The following is a 19,507-nucleotide window of genomic DNA, read 5'->3' on the forward strand; positions in this document are numbered from 1 at the left end:
TCTTGGGTCATTTGTGTCTTAGGTCACCGATGACCTCGCGTGTGTTAAAGTTCAACAGTGGGCGTGACTCGGAATGAGGAAAGGTGCAGCTGACTCATATCGTTTCATATCGCCAAATCATATTGTTTCCTCGCGGCCTGGTAGCACATGCTTTGCAGCCCGGTGGTTGGGGACCACTGGTTTAAAGGGGCCTGAGATGCAAGTATTTCACAGAGTGTTGTGGGTATATGGAATGAGCTGCTGAAGGTACAGGCAGGAACAATTGTTGTATTTAAAAGGCATTTTCACGGGTAGATGGGTAGGAAATGTTTAGAGGGATAGGCCAAATATAGGCAAATGTGACTAGTTTAGATGGGCATCTTGGTCAAAGTACCTGCTCCCATGCTGTACAATTAAATAGGCTAAGTCAGCAGCGGAGGGCAGAACAGAAGGAATACAGTAGATTGTGAAAATTTGCAGAACTATTCACTTCAGTAGTTAAAAATAAAAAGCAGACATTCTTAAAATGGTGAGAAACTAAGAAATGTTGGTGTTAAGAGAGATCTGGGTTTTCCTCTACACAAATTAGTGAAAGTTAATGTAGAGAACAGGAAGGAATTAGCAAGACAAGTATCATTGGACTCTGGCATAGCGCCAGAGGACTGAAAGACTGCATATGTAACTCCACTCATTACGGAAGGAAGAAAGCAGCAGAAAGGAAATTATAGACCAGTTAGCCTAACCTCAGTGGTTGGGAAAATGTTGGAGTCAATTCTTAAGGATGAGGTTATGGGGTACTTGGTGACACAGGACAAGATAGTTCAAAGTCAGCATGGTTTCCTTAAGGGAAAATCTGCCTGATGAATCTGTTGGAATTCTTTGAGGAAATTACACATAGGATAGATAAAGGGGATATAGTAAATGTTATATATTTGGACTTTCAGAAGGCCTTTGACAAGGACCCCACATGAGTCTACTTACCAAGTTAAGAGTCCATGATATTACAGGAAAGTTACTGGCATAGTTAGAGCATTGGCTGATTGGTAGGAGGCAGGAAGTGGGAATAAAAGGACCCTTTTCTGTTTGGCTGCCAGTGACTAGAGGTGTTCCGCAGGGGTCGGTGTTGGGACCACTTCTTTTTATGCTGTATATCAATGATTTAGATGACGGAATAGATGGCTTTGTTGCCAAGTTTGCAGATGATACGAAGATTGGTGGAGGGGCAGGTAGTGTTGAGGAAACAGACTGGCTGCAGAAGGACAGACAGATTAGGAGAATGAGGAAGAAAGTGGCAAATGAAATACAATATTGGAAAATGCATGGTCATGCACTTTGGTAAAAGTAGTAAATGTGCAGACTATTTTCTAAATGGGGAGAAAATCCAAAAATCTGAGAAGCAAAGGGACTTGGGAGTATTGTGAACAATTCTGGGCTCCTCATCGAAGAAAAGATGTGCTGGCATTGGAGAGAGTTCAGAGGAGGTTCACAAGGATGATTCTGGGAATGAAAGAGTTGTATGAGGAACTTTTGATAGTTCTGGGTCTGTACTCGCTGGAATTTAGAAGGATGAGGGAGGGAACTCATTAAAACCTTTTGAACGTTGAAAGGCCTCGATATGGTAGATGTGGAAAGGATGCTTCCTGTGGTGGGGGAGTCTAGGACAAGAGGGCACAGCCTCAGAATGGAGGGATATCCATTTAAAGCAGAGATGTGATGAAATTATTTTAGCCAGAGGGTGGTGAACTTGTGGAATTTATTACCACAGGCAGCTGTGGAGGTCAGGTCATTGAGTTTATTTAAGGTAGAGCTCAATAGGTTCTTGATTGGACTTGGCACCAAAGGTTACGGGGAGAAAGCTGGGGATTGGAGCTGAGGAGGGGAATCGAAAGGATTAACCATGATTGAATGGTGGAGCAGACTTGATGGGACAATGACCTAACTCTGCTCCTATTATTATGATCTTCTGTATTGTCCAAGCAGATTTATAAGCGCAAGAGTAAAGGTGTTGTGCTGCATTTAGAGAGGGCACTGCTAAAGGCCAATTTATACTTCGGTGTCAAATCTATTCCGTAGGTACGGCGTAGCTGCAAACCTTACGCTGCACCTTACGCTGCAACCTGACGCGCACCTCCCCAAAAATGTAACCTCGTGTCGTGGTGACGCAGACCACAACAAATGTGATTGGTCCGCTTGGTAGCATAGCATTTCCTCCTATGCTGCAATAGCTTCCCATAAGGCTTTACAGACCTCCGAAATTATGGAGGACCCTGTGCTTGTGCCAGTTTGTAGCTAGCTGCTACAGCCTGTTGACTTCCACCTGAAGCTAAAACTCGAATGGTGATTGCCAGTCTCTGAGTATACTGTGTGTACACTGGTGTGAAATAAATGGAGATGATGAACCAAATTGTCAAATCTACCTGACAACATCCAAAAATATTTGAAATGCATTTCCTCGTTCATGTCTCTCAGTGGCCAGACAAGCACAGAAAATTCACCCTCCTTCAGTTTCAGTCGCCATTTTTTGAAGTTCGAGTTTCTTCGTGTTGAGTTTCAACACGAAGAAACTCAACACAGTGGTATAGAAACCCCACTGCCAACTAGCATTTTGGCGGTGAATTGCAGAGCGACGCAGACACACCAACGCACAAGTATAAATGCTCACAACGGCGTAGGCCACTTGCGTAGGCTATGGTGTAGACTACTACGCAGAACTATAAATCAGCCTTTAGTCTGCCGTGGAATATTGTGTGTTTGGCTGGTCTCATTGCCATAGGAAAGATATATCTGTGCTCTAGGAGTACACTGAATATACATTAGGTTAATCCCTGGAACAACAATGGTATTCGTTGAAAAGAATAAACAAACCAGACCTATACTCTGTAGAGTTGTCCACAGAATGAAAAGGAATCACAGTGAAACATAGGACCTAAAGGGCTCAACAGAATAAATGCAGAGATAATGCTTCCTGGTTTGGGATTAGAGATAAACCATTTAGGATTAAAATGAGGAGAAATTTTGTTATCCAGAATGTGATTCATTTGTGCAATTCTTTACCCCAAGATGATAGTAATTGAGTTTATTCAATGATGATTTTATTTTTGGCTACTGAAGATCTCAAGGAATAGGGAGTTGGGAGGTGGGTGATGGGGAGACCAAGGCGAGATGAGAGTTGATGGCGAATCTACATCCTTGGTATACCAATCACTTTCCAGCCTCTGTCTCACCTTTCTCCCTCTTCTCTTTCTACTGTCTATCCACCCAATAGTAACAAGGGCATCAAGGAACAGATAGGGAGACAGATTCTGGAAAGGTACAATAATAACAGGGTTGTCGTGGTGGGAGATTTTGATTTCCCAAATATTGATTGGCATCTCCCTAGAACAAGGGATTTAGATGGGATGAAGTTTGTTAGCTGTGTTCAGGAAGGTTTCCTGACACAATATGTAGATAAACCTACAAGAGGAGAGGGTGTACTTGATCTGGTATTGGGAAATGAACCTGGTCAGGTGTCAGGTCTCTCAGTGGGAGAGCATTTTGGAGATAGTGATCACAATTCTATCTCCTTTACCATAGCATTGGAGAGGGATAGGAACAGACAGGTTAGTAAAGTGTTTAATTGGAGTACGGGGAAATATGAAGCTATCGGGCAGGAACTTGGAAGCATAAATTGGGAACAGATTTTCTCAGGGAAATGTACGGCATAAATGTGGCAAATATTCAGGAGATATTTGCGTGGCGTTCTGCATAGGTACGTTCCAATGAGACAGGGAAAGGATGGTAGGGTATAGGAACCATGGTGTACAAAGGCTTTTGAAAATCTAGTCAAGAAGAAAAGAATAGCTTAGAAAAGGTTCAAAAAACTAGGTAATGATAGAGGTTTAGAAAATTATAAGGTTAGTAGGAAGGAGCTTAACAATTAAATTAGGAGAGCCAGACAAGACCATGAGAAGGCCTTGGAGAGCAGGATTAAGGAAAACCCCAAGGCATTCTGCAAGTATGTGAAGAGCAAAAGGGTAAGGCATGAGAGAATAGGATCAATCAAGTGAAAAAGTGGGTATGGAACCAGAGGAGATAGCAGAGGTACTTAGTGAATACTTTGCTTCAGTATTCACTGCGGAAAAGGATCTTGGCAATCGTAGGGATGATTTATAGCGAACTGAAAATCTTGAGCATATAGACATGAAGAAAGAGGATGTGCTGGAGCTTTTGGAAAGCATCAAGTTGGAATAGTCTCTGGGACTGGATGAAATCTACCCCAGGCTACTGCGGGAGGCGAGGGAGGAGATTGCTGAGCCTCTGGCAATGACCTTTGCATCATCACTGGAGGTGGGAGAGGTTCTGAAGGATTGGAGGGCTGTAGATGTTGTTCCCTTGTTCAAGAAAGGGAGTAGAGACAGCCCAGGAAATTATAGACCAGTGAGTCTTAATTCAGTGGTTGGTAAGTTGATGGAGAAGATTCTGAGAGGCAGGATTTATGAACATTTGGAGAGGCATAATATGATTAGGAATAGTCAGCATGGCTTTGTCAAAGGCAGGTCATGCCTAACAAGTCTTTCTGAATTTTTTGAGGATGTGACTAAACACGTTGATGAAGGTAGAGCAGTAGATGTAGTGTATATGGATTTCAGCAAGGCATTTGATAAGGTACCCCAGGGGTCCCCAATCCAACCTTTTTTGCAACGTGGACCAGTTAAATATTGACAATATTCTTGCAGACCGGCCGACTGCGGGGGGTGGGGGGGGTGGTGGTAATCACGACTGGAATATAGGTGATAAGTCACTTATAAGTGGCCAGTACACTCAATTTCGTTTCTAAAGGGGTTTATCTAACGAATTTAACATTAAACACACAGCGCATATTTTCCTTGTATGAACATATAAAATCATTGCAACACACCAATATCGCTGAATCAGTGGGAGCCTTGGGCTTGTTTTCCTGCAACAAGACGGTCTGTCCCATCGAGGGGTGATGGGAGACAGCGATACTCGAAGGGGGTTCCTTATGTCCAGTCTATTCCGCAATTTAGTTTCGTTGCATTCATTGCAGGAAACTCTGCTTCACAGAGATATGATGTTGTAAATGGAAGCAACATTTTCAGTGCTTTCGTGGCTATCTCAGGATATTCAGCCCTGTCTTTGATCCAGAATGCCGGCAGAGATGTTATGTCAAACATACTTTTCAGCCCACCATCATTTGCAAGCTCGAGGAGTTGATCTTTTTCCCGCGCTGACATGGATGATTCACCGGGGACATTCACAAATGTTTCACGGACCTATCCCTTTGCATGTCTTGGGTCATTTGCGTCTTAGGTCATCGATGACCTCGTGTGCGTTAAAGGACACAGGCTCGTTGAGCCGGGAGGGGCCTGTTTCTGTGCTGTATCTCTAGATAAATAAATAAAAACTGTAATGCAACATACAACTTCTATACTTAATGCTTCAGCAGATGAAGACAAGCATACCATATGCCTTCTTCACCACTCTGCTTATCGGTGTCATAATTTTTAAGGAATTATGTACTTTTACTTAAGATCGCAGCAGAGCCCTGCGTGTGCCGTGGCCTAGATTAACTTCCCTAGATGCATTCACTTTACAATTGTCCGAGTTAAATCCCATCAGCCATTCCCTCACCACTTTTCTAGTTGATCTAAGTCCTGTCGTAACCTTAGGCAAAGCTTTCACTGCCGGCTGCATCACCAGTTCTGGTGTCTTACTAATCATGCCATCTAGATTTTCAGTGAAATTATCTATCTGATGAACACTAAAGAACCTAGCACTAACCCATGCAGCACCCCACTGGTCACTGGCTCTAATCAGAAAAACCCTCCAATACTACTGTCTGCTTTCTATCACCAAGTTAATTTTGTATCCAAACTTGCACCCGTTAGTCACTTGACTAATCCTGCTGGTGTCTTCAGGATGCAAAGAAATAGGTATAGATGAGAGATTTCAAAATGGCATGGGTTTGAATAAGAGGAGAGGAGGCAAGTAATAGAACAAAGAAGAACAGGTCAGAGAATGAGAGGGAAGGTAGTACAAGGGGATTGTTATCATGAGAGGGGCAGCTTTGAGGAAAAGAAGGAACAGGATGGGCAGGTGTACAGCGACACCTGGAAGTGTTTCAGACAGCTCTGGAAACCCGGGGTTGATCCTGACCTCATTTGCTGTTTATGTGGAGCTTGTGTGGACTCTCTGCAGAAGCTTCAGTCTCCTGTCACCCAAAGACAGTCGGATTACTAGCTACTGTAAATGATTCCTAGTGTAGGTGGGTAACGGAGTATCAGAAGTTGATATACATATGACATATAAAGCAGATTACAATTATTAAGTGGCAGAATAGGATTGAGGGGATTACACCAAGTGGTCACATAGATTTGACCAGCCAAACAGACTCCCTCTATATCACAAGCTCCTATGCAGCATGGAGGCTGAGAAACTGACCAGGGAATCATTTTCTGGTTTCCACACGTATAAGGGAATTCTACCTCTCTCCACCCACTGCACTCAGCTTTGACCTCCTCACAATTCGTCAGTTCAATGTCCTCCAAATTCTGCCTCTTATTCCCCCAAGCCTGGAAACAACCAAGGCACAGAGGCTTCAGCAGCAATAGATTTAGATACAGGCAGAGGTGAAAAATATAATGCAATTTGAAAGAGAGAGTGCTTTTATTCTTTTCCAACTGAATTGAGGTTATAAGACTAAAAAGAGTCAAGAATGACATTTTGCTCTTCTCTCCCTTGCTAACCACATGAGCACTCTAGAACACACAAAAAATTACTTAAACATCATCATCTTATTTCAGTGGTAAATGCATACTTTGCAAATGACTGAGCCGATTCAGACCAAATTATACCTGTCAATATACTTTGGAATATCAGAGGCATAATTCCAATTCACTTCTTCTGCTGCAATAAAATACTCGCGAATTTTTCCTGTTAATCTCCTTGAGTGATATACGTTGGAAGGTTTATTAACGTCAACATATTTAAGGTTGAGATATCCATATAATTCAGCTGTTTCACAAAAGATTACAAAGTAAGTCACTTATGAAAATGCTATATTGTCATTAGGTTATATCTCATATTGGAACAGGGAAGACAGATGTCAGTGATCTACAAAATTCACAAAAAGATGAATTCTTCCTTACTCATCCTGCCAACTTCATTGAATAGAAGGAAGGTAGAACATTAGGTAAAGTGTCCTGATCCAAGTTGGGTCCATATGTTATCTATTCAAATGATCTAATATCTAGCAGCCATTTTGTTCCTGCTGGATTTTATCTGTATGTTAGAATTAATATCTATCAATGTAACTGCAAATGACAACAGATTTCTCTCAGTAATCACCACATTGATTCAGAAAATATGGCATTTTAACTTCTACATAATGAATTATTAAGGAAAAGAAACAACAGTGATCAATTGAGATAACTGCATTTTTATAATATCATATTATGAGACCACTAACAGTATTTTTGGTTGATACATTTATAATTATGCCAATTTTAGTGTAGACATGAAAGTTATTTTAATTATCTGCCCATTTAATTTGATCCATTTTTGTTCACAGTGAAGAGACAGCCTTCCAAGAAGGCCACTGATACCACTTCACCAACTTCATAACAGGGTCCAGATGAACTGAAGTGTAAATGGACTAACATGCTGTATCTACATTACTATGACGAGAGCAGAACAGAAATGAAGAATGTACTATCAATTGAATACACTGCTGCCACTGACAGTTCCTCCTAGCTTAGTGTCTTCTTTTTGGAAAGATCGACAATACCCTGAGAACTTCTTCATCTTGCAATGCCCTTTCAAGTTGCAAACGATGACTTCACTACATGCCTCTGCTCTTTTTGTACTGCTTAGAAATAACCCTAGGCTTTTCTAGCTGATGCTTGATGCTGGCTATTACCGCAGAGTCAGCAGCATTTCATAATGGTGAAAGAGTCAAGTCACTGGGAAATAATGTGGGAATGGGCTCAATGGAAAAGGAAGCAATATGCAGGAGGGAATATGAATGTGGGAATGGGCTTGATGGAAGAAGAGGCAATATGCAGGAGGTGCTCAACAGGTCAAGCAGCTTTTGCAGAAGAAAAGGAAGTGGGTCTGAAGTATCAACAATTCCCTTCCACCCACAAATGCTGGTTAAGCCGCTGAGTTCCTCTAACAAATTGCATGTTGCTTCAGATTCCAGCATCTGCAAACTCATGCGCCTTCAATGGGATTGCCCTAACAGCCAGCAGATACTTGATAGGCCAAATTGGCTTCTTTTGTGTTGGAAGATATATAAATAACACAAATAAAAATGTGGTCTATTATCCTCTTTCCTATGCAACCAGAGATGGGTAATTATAAGACCATAAGACCATACAAGTCTGCTCCACCACTGCACCATGGCTGATCCATTTCCCTCTCAGCCCCAATCTCCTGCCTTTTCTCCATATCTTTTCATGCCCTGAGCGACCAATCAACCTCTGCCTTAAATATACATACACACTTGGCCTCCACAGCCGCCTGTGGCGACGAATTCCACGCTGGTGAATGTGGTGGTGAGCTGCAGTCTTTGACTTGCAGTGACTCTGGGGTAGAGTTTTCTGGGGCCTAATGGACAGAGTATGAAGGCTTTGACAGGGAGTGTTTGATAGGCGCGATCTGACAGACAGGATTCGACAGGGATTGACCGCCTGGATTTGGCCTCTTGTATTGACCCAGTACAAATGGAAATGGATGTACTGGTGTAACTGGGCCTTGCTGAATACTGATGATCTGCCTGGTACTGGAATTCTAAAGAATTCTCCGTTTGTGGCCTGGCTTTGAGTCATTTCTTCCTTCAGCAACTTGCAAAAACCATGAAGTGAGACTCCAGGGGTAAACTGGAAGGAGGAATGTGACAACTCTGCCTGGGTCACTTTTTGGATCATTTACTCTCCCCTGCTCCCATTTTGTCTCCAATCCTTTCTCTCACTCCACTCCATTCTGTCCTCTTCTCAACATTTCTCCTGGCTGTTTGCTTATATCATTTCCTTGCTCTGTCTTTCCCATTCACTCCTGTATCTCCCATAGTGGCCCTGTTTTTCATCTCCCTCAGTTTCCTGCACTCTCTAACCCCTTTCTCTCTTGTGATCTCTCTCCATCAGCCAGAAAATCTCTTCCTTAATCTCCTTCCCTCACTTTCTCTTGCTTCCTCTTTCTGTTCTTATCTGTTCTTCTCTTGATAAGTCCATAAGACAGAGATGAAGATGCATTTATGTCTCTATTTGATACATATTTCACATACAAATGAAAGCATCTTTTCTACTTAAAGAGCTCAAACAGTGAGTGGTCTTACAAGTTGCACTGATTAAATCATTGAGCGTGTCCTTGTTCTTACCCCGGCGATGGTGCTGTACTTGAGAAGAAACCAGCCATTTTCCAGCTTTAGTGGGAGACATCTCAGCAGTGATGGAAGAGCCTGAAGTCAGGCTAATGGATGAAACTTTATGGTTATTTTGCAAGAGGACTTGGCCATTAAAATGTACAGAGAAAATTTCAGGATCATAGCTCATGCCAATCAGATGCCAACTAATCCTTCCATGAATATTGGCACTAAGTTCTACAACAGGAACACAAAGAGGGATTAGTTCACTTGTAAGTAGAACAACATCCAAATGCCACACTACCTATCAATTCTTTAAAGTTAAAATCTATTTTTTCTATATTATATTCATTTTCAAATGAGCACTGAAAATCCATAGGAATTGAATAGTTTACCTTGAATGTGTTTTCTTTTAATGTTTCATAGTGTGGAATGGTGAAGCACAATTCCATCAGATGTTGTGTCAGTAGAACTTACTTGAGCCAATTTACAACAATTTCTACTACTATGAATATTAATCAAATCAGCTGTTTCTTTAAAAAATGCTTATTGGTAGACCCCCAGAGGCACATGAATGATAAATTTGAGGGTTGGTGATCTTGACATGGTGAGACCATATTGAAAGAAAGGTTCCACCTGCTTGTCACAGAGGCAAAGAGCATCGGCAATAGTGGTAGAAAAAATGGCCGATTCATCAGTTGAAAAGAAAATGTTACTGGTCCTCTCAGCAAGAGTGTGCACTCTAACTATGACTCCCTTCTTTCACAAGCGCTGCTTTACTCATCTTGCTGTACAGCAAGGGTACTGAACAATAACCCCTTGAATTTTGCTTATTCATTGTAACAAGCAAATAAACTAGTTTGGTGGAAGTACCATTGTGTAACGTGAACAGCAGCCAGTAAGCTGAACAGAAAAGATCAGATTAGATTCAGCTTTATTGTCATTGTGCCAAGTACAGATACAAAGCCAATGAAATGCAGTTAACATCTGACCAGAAATGAAAAGAATAGTGTTATTTACAAAATAACTGTGAATAAAAAATAAGTGCCACAGCACAAAAATATAAAAGTACTGAGACAGTACAATATGGGTGCAATACTGCTTAGCGCTGTGATGTGAGGTTCAGCAGGGTCACAGCCTCAGGGAAGAAGCTCTTCCTCTGCCTGCTGGTGCGGGAGTGGAGGCTCCTGTAGTGCCTACCGGATGGGAAGAGAGTAAAAAGTCCATGGTTAGAGTGAGATGCATCCTTGATAATGCTTTTCGCCCTGCCCAGGCAGCGTTTATGGTAGATGTTCTCAATGGTAGATGGTAAAGGAACCAGTAATTTCAAACAAAGTCCGATCAGCTCTGTATCCATTGATATCAGGGAACATGCTTGGGAACTGTGGAAGCACCAGGTATGCCTGGCTTCATTAAAGAGGGAAAATGTTTAGTGTTTCAGAATGCCTGAAGTTTTCCTCCATTTCCACAATACTGAAAGTGCACTTTAGAAAGCTGGAGTCATTTATTTATTTGTGAATTAATCTACAATAAATTGTAACATTCTTTTAAAAAATGATTGTCACAATTTTGTTCTGGGGAAAAATTTCTCTTGTCCTTGTGAAGGTGAGAAATAAGAACATCGTGGATAGTTCCTCAAACTGCAGTGTATTGCAAAAGTACATGCAAAAACAATCAAAAGTAAGCTTTGATTTTGGAAAGCTAGCTGAGTGTACTCAGCAGCAAGTTTTCACCTTCATTTGTTGAGTGAAATCGCCACACCCTCCCTCACCATTAGCCCTTCTGCTATTTTGGATACTTAAAGGTTTTTATTTCATTGCTGTTCTGTTGGGTTCTGTCACCACTTATTACTACTGTTAGCTTTACCCAGCTTACTCTACACAGAGGTTACAAGTGTTAGCTGACGTTTCCCCACGGCCTCACACAAATAAGTATTCTCTACTTACGAGACTCAAATGTAAGTTGATGATTATGCAAAACAGCTAGTGACACAGCAACAAATAACTTTCTGGAGGAACTGCTGCGCCCTTATGTAGAGTTTCAACTTAAAATATCAAAAGGCCATTCTTCCCACAGATGCTGCTCAACCCTCTGTGTTCTTTCCAGCAGATTTTTTTTTTTGGCTCTGGATTCCAGAATCAGCAGTCTCTTGTGTCTATGTAGAATACATGCATCCCGATTTTATCTTACATTGAAACAAGTGAACCAGCAATGGTGACCTATTTTGCACCAAAATTCGTTTTTGTTAACACTAGAAATGTGAGCAGGTTGCTGCTCCATCACCACATTGATCCTGGAGCAGAACTAACAATATTATAGGAACTTTAACTAAGAATTTGAGATCTACAATAACTGCATCATGGCTAGTTATGAAATAATTTCCTTGTACCTGGTAAAGTGCCATTAGTAAATCCATTGATAGAATACATTTTGATTGGAGTATTTTCCTCATTATACAAACTCTCACTTTCATCAAAAACAGAGAACAATAAAACAAATTCTTCATTAAATTCATTTTGCCATCCATTACCATTTAAACTACCTGCACAGAAAAAGAAGAAATAAAAGCATTAGTGGCATACATTAAATGCTAAGCGTTGTTTGTACATTATCGATTTTCCTTTTCACATTGATCTGTATACTCATTTTCAGTAATTCACCATTAATTGTAACTCACAGGTTGGGTCAGGAGAATGGGTGAAGCAGGGCAAATAAGAAAATGTCTCAGCATTAGCTGTTTAGGACAGAGTACTTTTAATACTCGAACTATATTTCAATATGACTAATTATGTGTCCATCCAATTGTACGAGGAAACAAGGTTACTCACGTTCATTGTACCTAAATTACTGTTCTGGTATTCTTTTCTGAACTGAGCCTCTTAAAGCATTCTCTCTTCCCAACTGTAGCCAATAGCGCTCCAAGCTCTGAAAAATTTTTAGTATAGCACTTCCTTTATTCTTTTTAGAACTGTCATAAAATATACCTCCCTGATAAAGCTACTACTCACTTTTCCCCTTTCTCCTGACATTTCCCATGAAACTTTGCCACGTTAAAGATATCTTCCAAAGTCTGCTTCTTGTTAAAGGCTTTCAAGCACAAAATGCAACATTCAGTTAGCATTCGGTCTTGGATTTCTTCTCCAAGTAAACTTGGTCTTTAATGTTAGCTTGTCCAGGACTAAAATTTACTTGTTATGGCAAGAGGAGACATAACCCTAATGCATTTAGCCCATCAAGTGTAAGGTGGTTTCAGACATAGTAACCCTTTCAAGTCCCATCCATTTTTCCCTAATAACCTTACAATATTCTCTTTCACATGCTTATCCACTCCCTTTTGTCTTTTATCACCTATATGCACCAAGGGGTAAACTATAATAGCCAACTCACCTACAAGCACATCTTTAGAAAATTGAAGGAAAGACACACATTCACAGAGAGAGGATGCAAGTGTCATGCAGACAACACCACAGCTCAGGATCAAACCTGAGTCCCTATCAGACGTCAACATTAATTGGCACAACACCACGCTGTTTGCAATAATCAGTATTAGCTGATCAGTCATTCTATTCCCATCAAAAGTTGAACGAGATAGGATACTTTCAGAAATGGACGTCAAGGAGGAAATAGTTTCAGACTTCAATACAATAAAAAGCCTAGAAAAATGAATTACCAGGTCTACAGATGAGCAGGGCTCCAATCAATCCTGCATGCTTATCTTTTACAGCATCAACATCAGAAGAGTAAGTATAGGTTAGGCACTGAGGATCGCTCGATGTTGGCCCGACTTCTTCTGTGATATTCCATTCATAAGTATGCTCTTGGAGTGGCATAATTTGTTCTTCATAACTTACAAAGAGTATTTTGTTTCCATGAATGAACTCTAAACACAAGACCAACGTTAATATTTCTTAAACTTCAGAATACAAAATTACTGCAGCTGTTTCACTTGTGTTTTCTCTCAAAAAGTTATGCAAATTGGACAAGAACAAAAAAGTTATTTGTTGATTTTGTACCATCAACTATTTACACATTTCTCAGTATCTGTAGCAATTACCCTAATTGGAAGAGTTTATAAAGTTCCACATGTAATTCTTTAGTCAACTTGTCAGTATTCTTGTGGGTTTACAGCTGACTCATCCATCCAGCTCTAATGTGTGTGTCAAGGACTCCTGTGCACATACCTTGAAATTTGAAGATTATCTTTAGGTTCAATGTTGCCTTTAAGTTTATGTGGGGATTTCACTGCTTTCTGTCTATTTCCTTTTATTCATAACCGGGTGTTAAAATATTTTAGTAGTAACTGTCGGGCCAGTATTATAATATTCCAGCTACAGACACAGCACTGTCATCAATTTCCCTGGAAGAATTTTTTTGCACTTGTGTTTGGGTAATGGACACACAATGCAAAGATACAATGTAGACATCACAGCACATCCTGAAAGATCATTTGCTAACGTATCCTGGAACAGGTGAGCTTGCAATGAGTTTCCCCTCTGCCATCAAATTTCTAAATGGTGCAAGAACTCGTCAACACTATTTCATTATTCCTTTTTCTTTTAGACTATTTATTTTGTAACTCATAGCAATGTTGCCTTTGCACTGTACTGCTGCTGCAAAACAAATTGCACAAATTGTATTATCAGTGATAACAAACCTGCCTTTGATTCTCTTCCAAAATTACCTGAACTTCAATTACATTTAAAATCAATAGGAAAAACAGTATAAAAGATATGAGATAATGGGATTTTAAAATTTTCTGAATACTATTTGTGACCTTTGAACCAACAATATGGGGCATTACTATACACACGATCTCCAAGTGAGGTAAGGCCGGGGAAGTTCCTTTAAAAGGAGAACGGTCTGCAGCGGTATTTTATTTGAAGCGAGGAAGGTGGCGAGGCTGTAGCGTATTGGGTAGGGCATGACAGCTGAGATCTGCCCCTTGGTTTGTTCATTCTGCAGCATATGGGAAATCAGGGATACTTCCAGTGTCCCTGACGACTATGTGTGCAGGAAATGTGTCCAGCTGCAGCTTCCGGCAAACTGCATTGAGCGGCTGGAGCTGCGACTGGATTCATACTGGAGCATCCGCGATGCTAAGAAAGTCGTGAATAGCACGTTCAGTGAGTTGGCCACACCGCAGGTAAAGGCTACACAGGCAGAAAGGGAATGGGTGGCCACTAGACAGTGTAGCAGTAGGCAGGTAGTGCAGGAGTTCCCTGAGGTCATCTCCCTCCTAAACAGATATACTGTTTTGGATACTGTTGGGGAAGATGTCTCATCAGTGGAAGGCAGCAGCAGCCAAGTTCATGGCACCATGGGTGACTCTGCAGCACAGGAGGGAAGGAAAAGGAGTGGGAGAGCTATAGTGATAGGGGATTCGATTGTAAGGGGAATAGATAGGTGTTTCTGCGGCCGCAAACGAGACTCCAGGAGGGTATGTTGCCTCCCTGGTGCAAGGGTCAAGGATGTCTCTGAGCGGCTGCAGGACATTCTGGAGTGGGAGGGTGAACAGCCAGTGGTCGTGGTGCACATAGGTACCAACGATATAGGTGAAAGACGGGATGAGGTCCTACAAGGTGGATTTAGGGAGTTAGGAGATAAACTAAAAAGTAGGACCACAAAGGTAATAATCTCGGATTACTACCAGTGCCACATGCTAGTCAGTGTAGAAATAGGAGGATATATCAGATGAATACATGGCTTGAAAAACGGTGCAAAGGGGGAGGGATTCAAATTTCTGGGGCATTGGAACCAGTTCTGGAGGAGGTGGGACCGGTACTAACAGGACCGTCTGCACCTGGGCTGGACTGGAACCAATGTCCTAGGGGGAGCATGTGCTACTGTTGTTCAGGAGGATTTAAACTAATGTGGCAGGGGAATGGGAAAAAGTGCAGAGAGACAGAGGGGTGTAAAATGAGGGTAGAAGCAAAAAGTAGTAAGGTGAAAAGTAAAAGTGGCAGGCTGGCAAATACAGGGCAAAAATCAAAAAGGACCACTTTTCAACATAATTGTATAAGGGCTAAGAGTGTTGAAAAAGCCTGAAGGCTTTGTGTGTCAATGCAAGGAGCATTCGTAACAAGGTGGAAGAATTGAAAGTGCAGATAGTTATTAATAGATATGATATAGTTGGGATCACAGAGACATGGCTTTAGGGTGACCAAGGATGGGAGCTCAACATTCAGGAATATTCAATATTCAGGAGGGATAGACATGAAAGAAAAGGAGGTGGGGTAGCATTGCTGGTTAGCAAGCAGATTAATGCAATAGAAAGGAAGGACAATAGTCGGGAGGATGTGGAATCAATATGGGTAGAGCTGCATAACACTAAGGGGCAGAAAATGCTGGTGGGAGTTGTGTACAGGCTATCTAACAGTAGTAGTGAGGTTGGGGATGGCATTAAACAGGAAATTAGAAATGCGTGCAATAAAGGAACAGCAGTTATAATGGGTGACTTCAATCTACATATAGATTGGGTGAACCAAATTGGTAAGGGTGCTGCGAAAGAGGATTTCTTGGAATGTATGTGGGATGGTTTTCTGAACCAACATGTCGAGGAACCAACTAGAGAGCAGGCCATTCTAGACTGGATATTGAGCAATGAGGAAGGGTTAGTTAGCAATCTTGTTGTGTGAGGCCCCTTGGGTAAAAGTGACCATAATATGGTGGAATTCTTCATTAAAATGGAGAGTGACATAGTTAATTCAGAAACAAAGGTTCTGAACTTAACGAAGGGTAACTTTGAAGGTATGAGATGTGAATTAGCTAAGATAGACTGGCAAATGATACATAAAGGGTTGACGGTGGATATGCAATGGCAAGCATTTAAGATGAGCTACAACAATTGTTCATTCCAGTTTGGCAAAAGAATTAACCAGGGAAGGTAGTGCACCTGTGGCTGACAAGGGAAATTAGGGATAGTATCAATTCCAAAGAAGAAACATACAAATTAGCCAGAAAAAGCGGCACACGTGAGGACTGGGAGAAATTCAGAGTCCAGCAGAGGAGGACAAAGGGCTTAATTAGGAAAGGGAAAAAAATTATGAGAGAAAACTGGCAGGGAACATAAAAACTGACTGTAAAAGCTTTTATAGGTATGTGAAAAGAAAAAGATTGGTTAAGACAAATGTAGGTCCCTTACAGTCAGAAACAGGTGAATTGATCATGGGGAACAAGGACATGGCAGACCAATTGAATAACCACTTTGGTTCTGTCTTCACTAAGGAGGACATAAATAATCCTCCGGAAATAGTAGGGGACCGAGGGTCTAGTGAGATGGAGGAACTCAGGGAAATACATGTCAGTAGGGAAGTGGTGTTAGGTAAATTGAAGGGATTAAAGGCAGATAAATCCCCAGGGCCAGATGGTCTGCATCCCAGAGTGCTTAAGGAAGTAGCCCAAGAAATAGTGGATGCATTAGTGATAATTTTTCAAAACTCTTTAGATTCTGGAGTAGTTCCTGAGGATTGGAGGGTGGCTAGATGTAACCCTGCTTTTTAAAAAAGGAGGGAGAGAAAAACCGGGAAATTATAGATCAGTTAGCCTTTTCAGAATGGCAGGAAGTGACTAGTGGGGTACCGCAAGGCTCAGTGCTGGGACCCCAGTTGTTTACAATATATATTAATGACTTAGACGAGGGAATTAAATGTAGCATCTCCAAGTTTGCGGATGACACGAATCTGGGCGGCAGTGTTAGCTGTAAGCAGTATGCTAAGAGGATGCAGGGTGACTTGGACAGGTTAGGTGAGTGGGGAAATTCATGGCAGATGCAATTTAATGTTGATAAATGTGAGGTTATCCACTTTGGTGGCAAAAACAGGAAAACAGATTATTATCTGAATGGTGGCCGATTAGGAAAAGGGGAGGTGCAACTAGACCTGGGTGTCATTGTACACCAGTCATTGAAAGTGGGCATGTGGGTACAGCAGGCAGTGAAAAAGGTGAATGGTATGCTGGCATTCATAGCAAGAGGATTCGAGTACAAGAGCAGGGAGGTACTACTGCAGTTGTACAAGGCCTTGGTGAGACCACACCTGGAGTATTGTGTGCAGTTTTGGTCCCCTAATCTGAGGAAAGACATCCTTGCCATAGAAGGAGTACAAAGAAGGTTCACCAGATTGATTCCTGGGATGGCAGGACTTTCATATGATGAAAGACTGGATCGACTAGGCTTATACTCGCTGGAACTTAGAAGATTGAGGGGGGATCTTATTGAAATGTATAAAATTCTAAAGGGATTGGACAGGCTAGATGTAGGAAGATTGCTCCTGATGTTGGGGAAGTCCAGAACGAGGGGTCACAGTCTGAGGATAAAGGGGAAGCCTTTTAGGACCGAGATTAGGAAAAACTTCTTCACACAGAGAGTGGTGAATCTGTGGAATTCTCTGCCACAGGAAACAGTTGAGGCCAGTTCATTGGCTATACTTAAGAGGGAGTTAGATATGGCCCTTGTGGCTAAAGGGATCAGGGGGTATGGAGAGAAGGCAGGTACAGGGTTCTGAGTTGGATGATCAGCCATGATCATAGTAAATGGCGGTGCAGGCTCGAAGGGCCTAATGGCCTACTCCTGCACCTATTTTCTATGTTTCTATGAATAAAGATATTAAGTGGATATCTAAATTCCTTTCTATCCTGAAAGTATTTGTGTTTTCTACAATAATGAAATAGCTCAAGGCCAAAAAATGCAGTAATATGCTCCAAATCACATCACAGGGTCTTTATTAAACAAAACTTGTCATTTCATTAGTTAGAAAAGGAGACATCAGGGTGCTTGACAAACGGGGGGGGGGGGAGAAAAGTGAACATCCAGGGTGAGTGGGGTCTTTGAACTTTGTCGGCTGCTTTACTGAGGTAGTCAGAAGTGCAGGAGTTCATGGAGGGGAGGCTGTGTTATACTGAGCTGTCTCCACAAATCTAGTTTCTTGCAGTCTCAGGCAGAGCAGTTGCCATGATGCATCTGAATAAGGCGTTTTCTATGGTGCATCGATTAAAGTTAGCAAGGGTCAAAGGGACCATGCCAAATTACTTTAGCTTCCTAAGGAAGTAGCAGTACTGGTGTATTTTCTTAGCTGTGGAGCTACATGGTTGGACCAAATCAGGCTGTGGCTGATGTTCACTCCTAGGAACTTGAAACTTTCAACCCTCTTAACGTCAGCACCAATGATATGAACGGGAACAGGTGCAGCACCTGTCATCGTGATTAATGACCAGCTCTTTCCGTTTTGCAGACACTGAGGGAAAGGTTGCTGTCAGGACACAATGTCACTAGACTCTCTCTCACCTTCCTGTGCTCTGACAAAAGGCTCAGCAGTACGGCTCACTTTCAATTACCCTGTGAAGTCAAGCTTGACGTTCAGTTCAAATGCAAGGGTGGTCAAAGCTTTTTGTTGCCAGACATCCAGACCACCCCCCGCCCCCCCAAAAAAATCATGTACCGCAGAAAGGATTCTAACAGGTGCAATGCCAGCAAGATGTTGCTGGATATATTGTAATTAGAACCCAGAATTAACTTCCTCTCCCTTTCCCCAAATACTCTGAGATCAATTTGTATGCTCCTATTTTGGGCAGGGTAAGCCAGGTCAGTAGATATTAAAGATACCACAGTTAATCTGGTTTGTACTTACCTTACTCAACATGCTACAAGTGCACTACCTTTAATGTCATTAAACAAAAGAAACTATTTGAACTATTTAAAAACGCAAACAACAGGAATTCTGCAGATGCTGGAAATTCAAGCAACACACATCAAAGTTGCTGGTGAACGCAGCAGGCCAGGCAGCATCTCTAGGAAGAGGTACAGTCGACGTTTCGGGCACTTTGATGTGTGTTATTTGAACTATTTGACATTTTTTAATGTGTGACAAACCCTAGAAGATTGGTCCTGATTATTTTGGGCTGTGGCAGAATGCAGAGCTCTACCCGATATATGAATGGAGAGCTAAAGTACATTTATTCCCTTCTAATGGGACAATAAGCAGAGGACACAAAGACAGCCCTCAAGCCAAATGCAATTAAGTATATTATAAATCACTCTTGCGGCCCTGAAGCACATGACGGAGTCAGGCCATTTTGGATGTTGATCAGCTAATAAACACACGTAATTCAGTTCCTTCCTGCTGGATATCCAGAAAGCTACAAATGCAAAATACTGCCAGTGCTGGAAAACTG

General features: G+C 41.7%; 1 protein-coding gene across 5 annotated transcripts in view; it reads right to left on the reverse strand.

Annotated features, from left to right (window-relative positions):
- The window catches only part of f5 (coagulation factor V), a 102,951-nt gene that overhangs the window by 67,819 nt on the left and 15,625 nt on the right, over window positions 1–19,507 (reverse strand). For 4 of the 5 annotated variants that reach the window (XM_072260413.1, XM_072260412.1, XM_072260414.1 and 1 more), the window contains exons 4-7: window positions 13,011–13,220; window positions 11,730–11,882; window positions 9,356–9,577; window positions 6,834–6,993 (exon numbers count right to left, since the gene is read on the reverse strand). In XM_072260413.1, the coding sequence (XP_072116514.1) occupies window positions 6,834–6,993; window positions 9,356–9,577; window positions 11,730–11,882; window positions 13,011–13,220 (745 nt within the window). Of the gene's footprint in view, window positions 1–6,833; window positions 6,994–9,355; window positions 9,578–11,729; window positions 11,883–13,010; window positions 13,221–19,507 lie in introns of those variants that run through there. The other variant, XM_072260416.1, reaches the window with a different exon arrangement.

The sequence above is a fragment of the Mobula birostris genome, chromosome 6 (assembly GCF_030028105.1).
Source record: "Mobula birostris isolate sMobBir1 chromosome 6, sMobBir1.hap1, whole genome shotgun sequence".
Lineage (NCBI taxonomy): Eukaryota > Metazoa > Chordata > Chondrichthyes > Myliobatiformes > Myliobatidae > Mobula > Mobula birostris.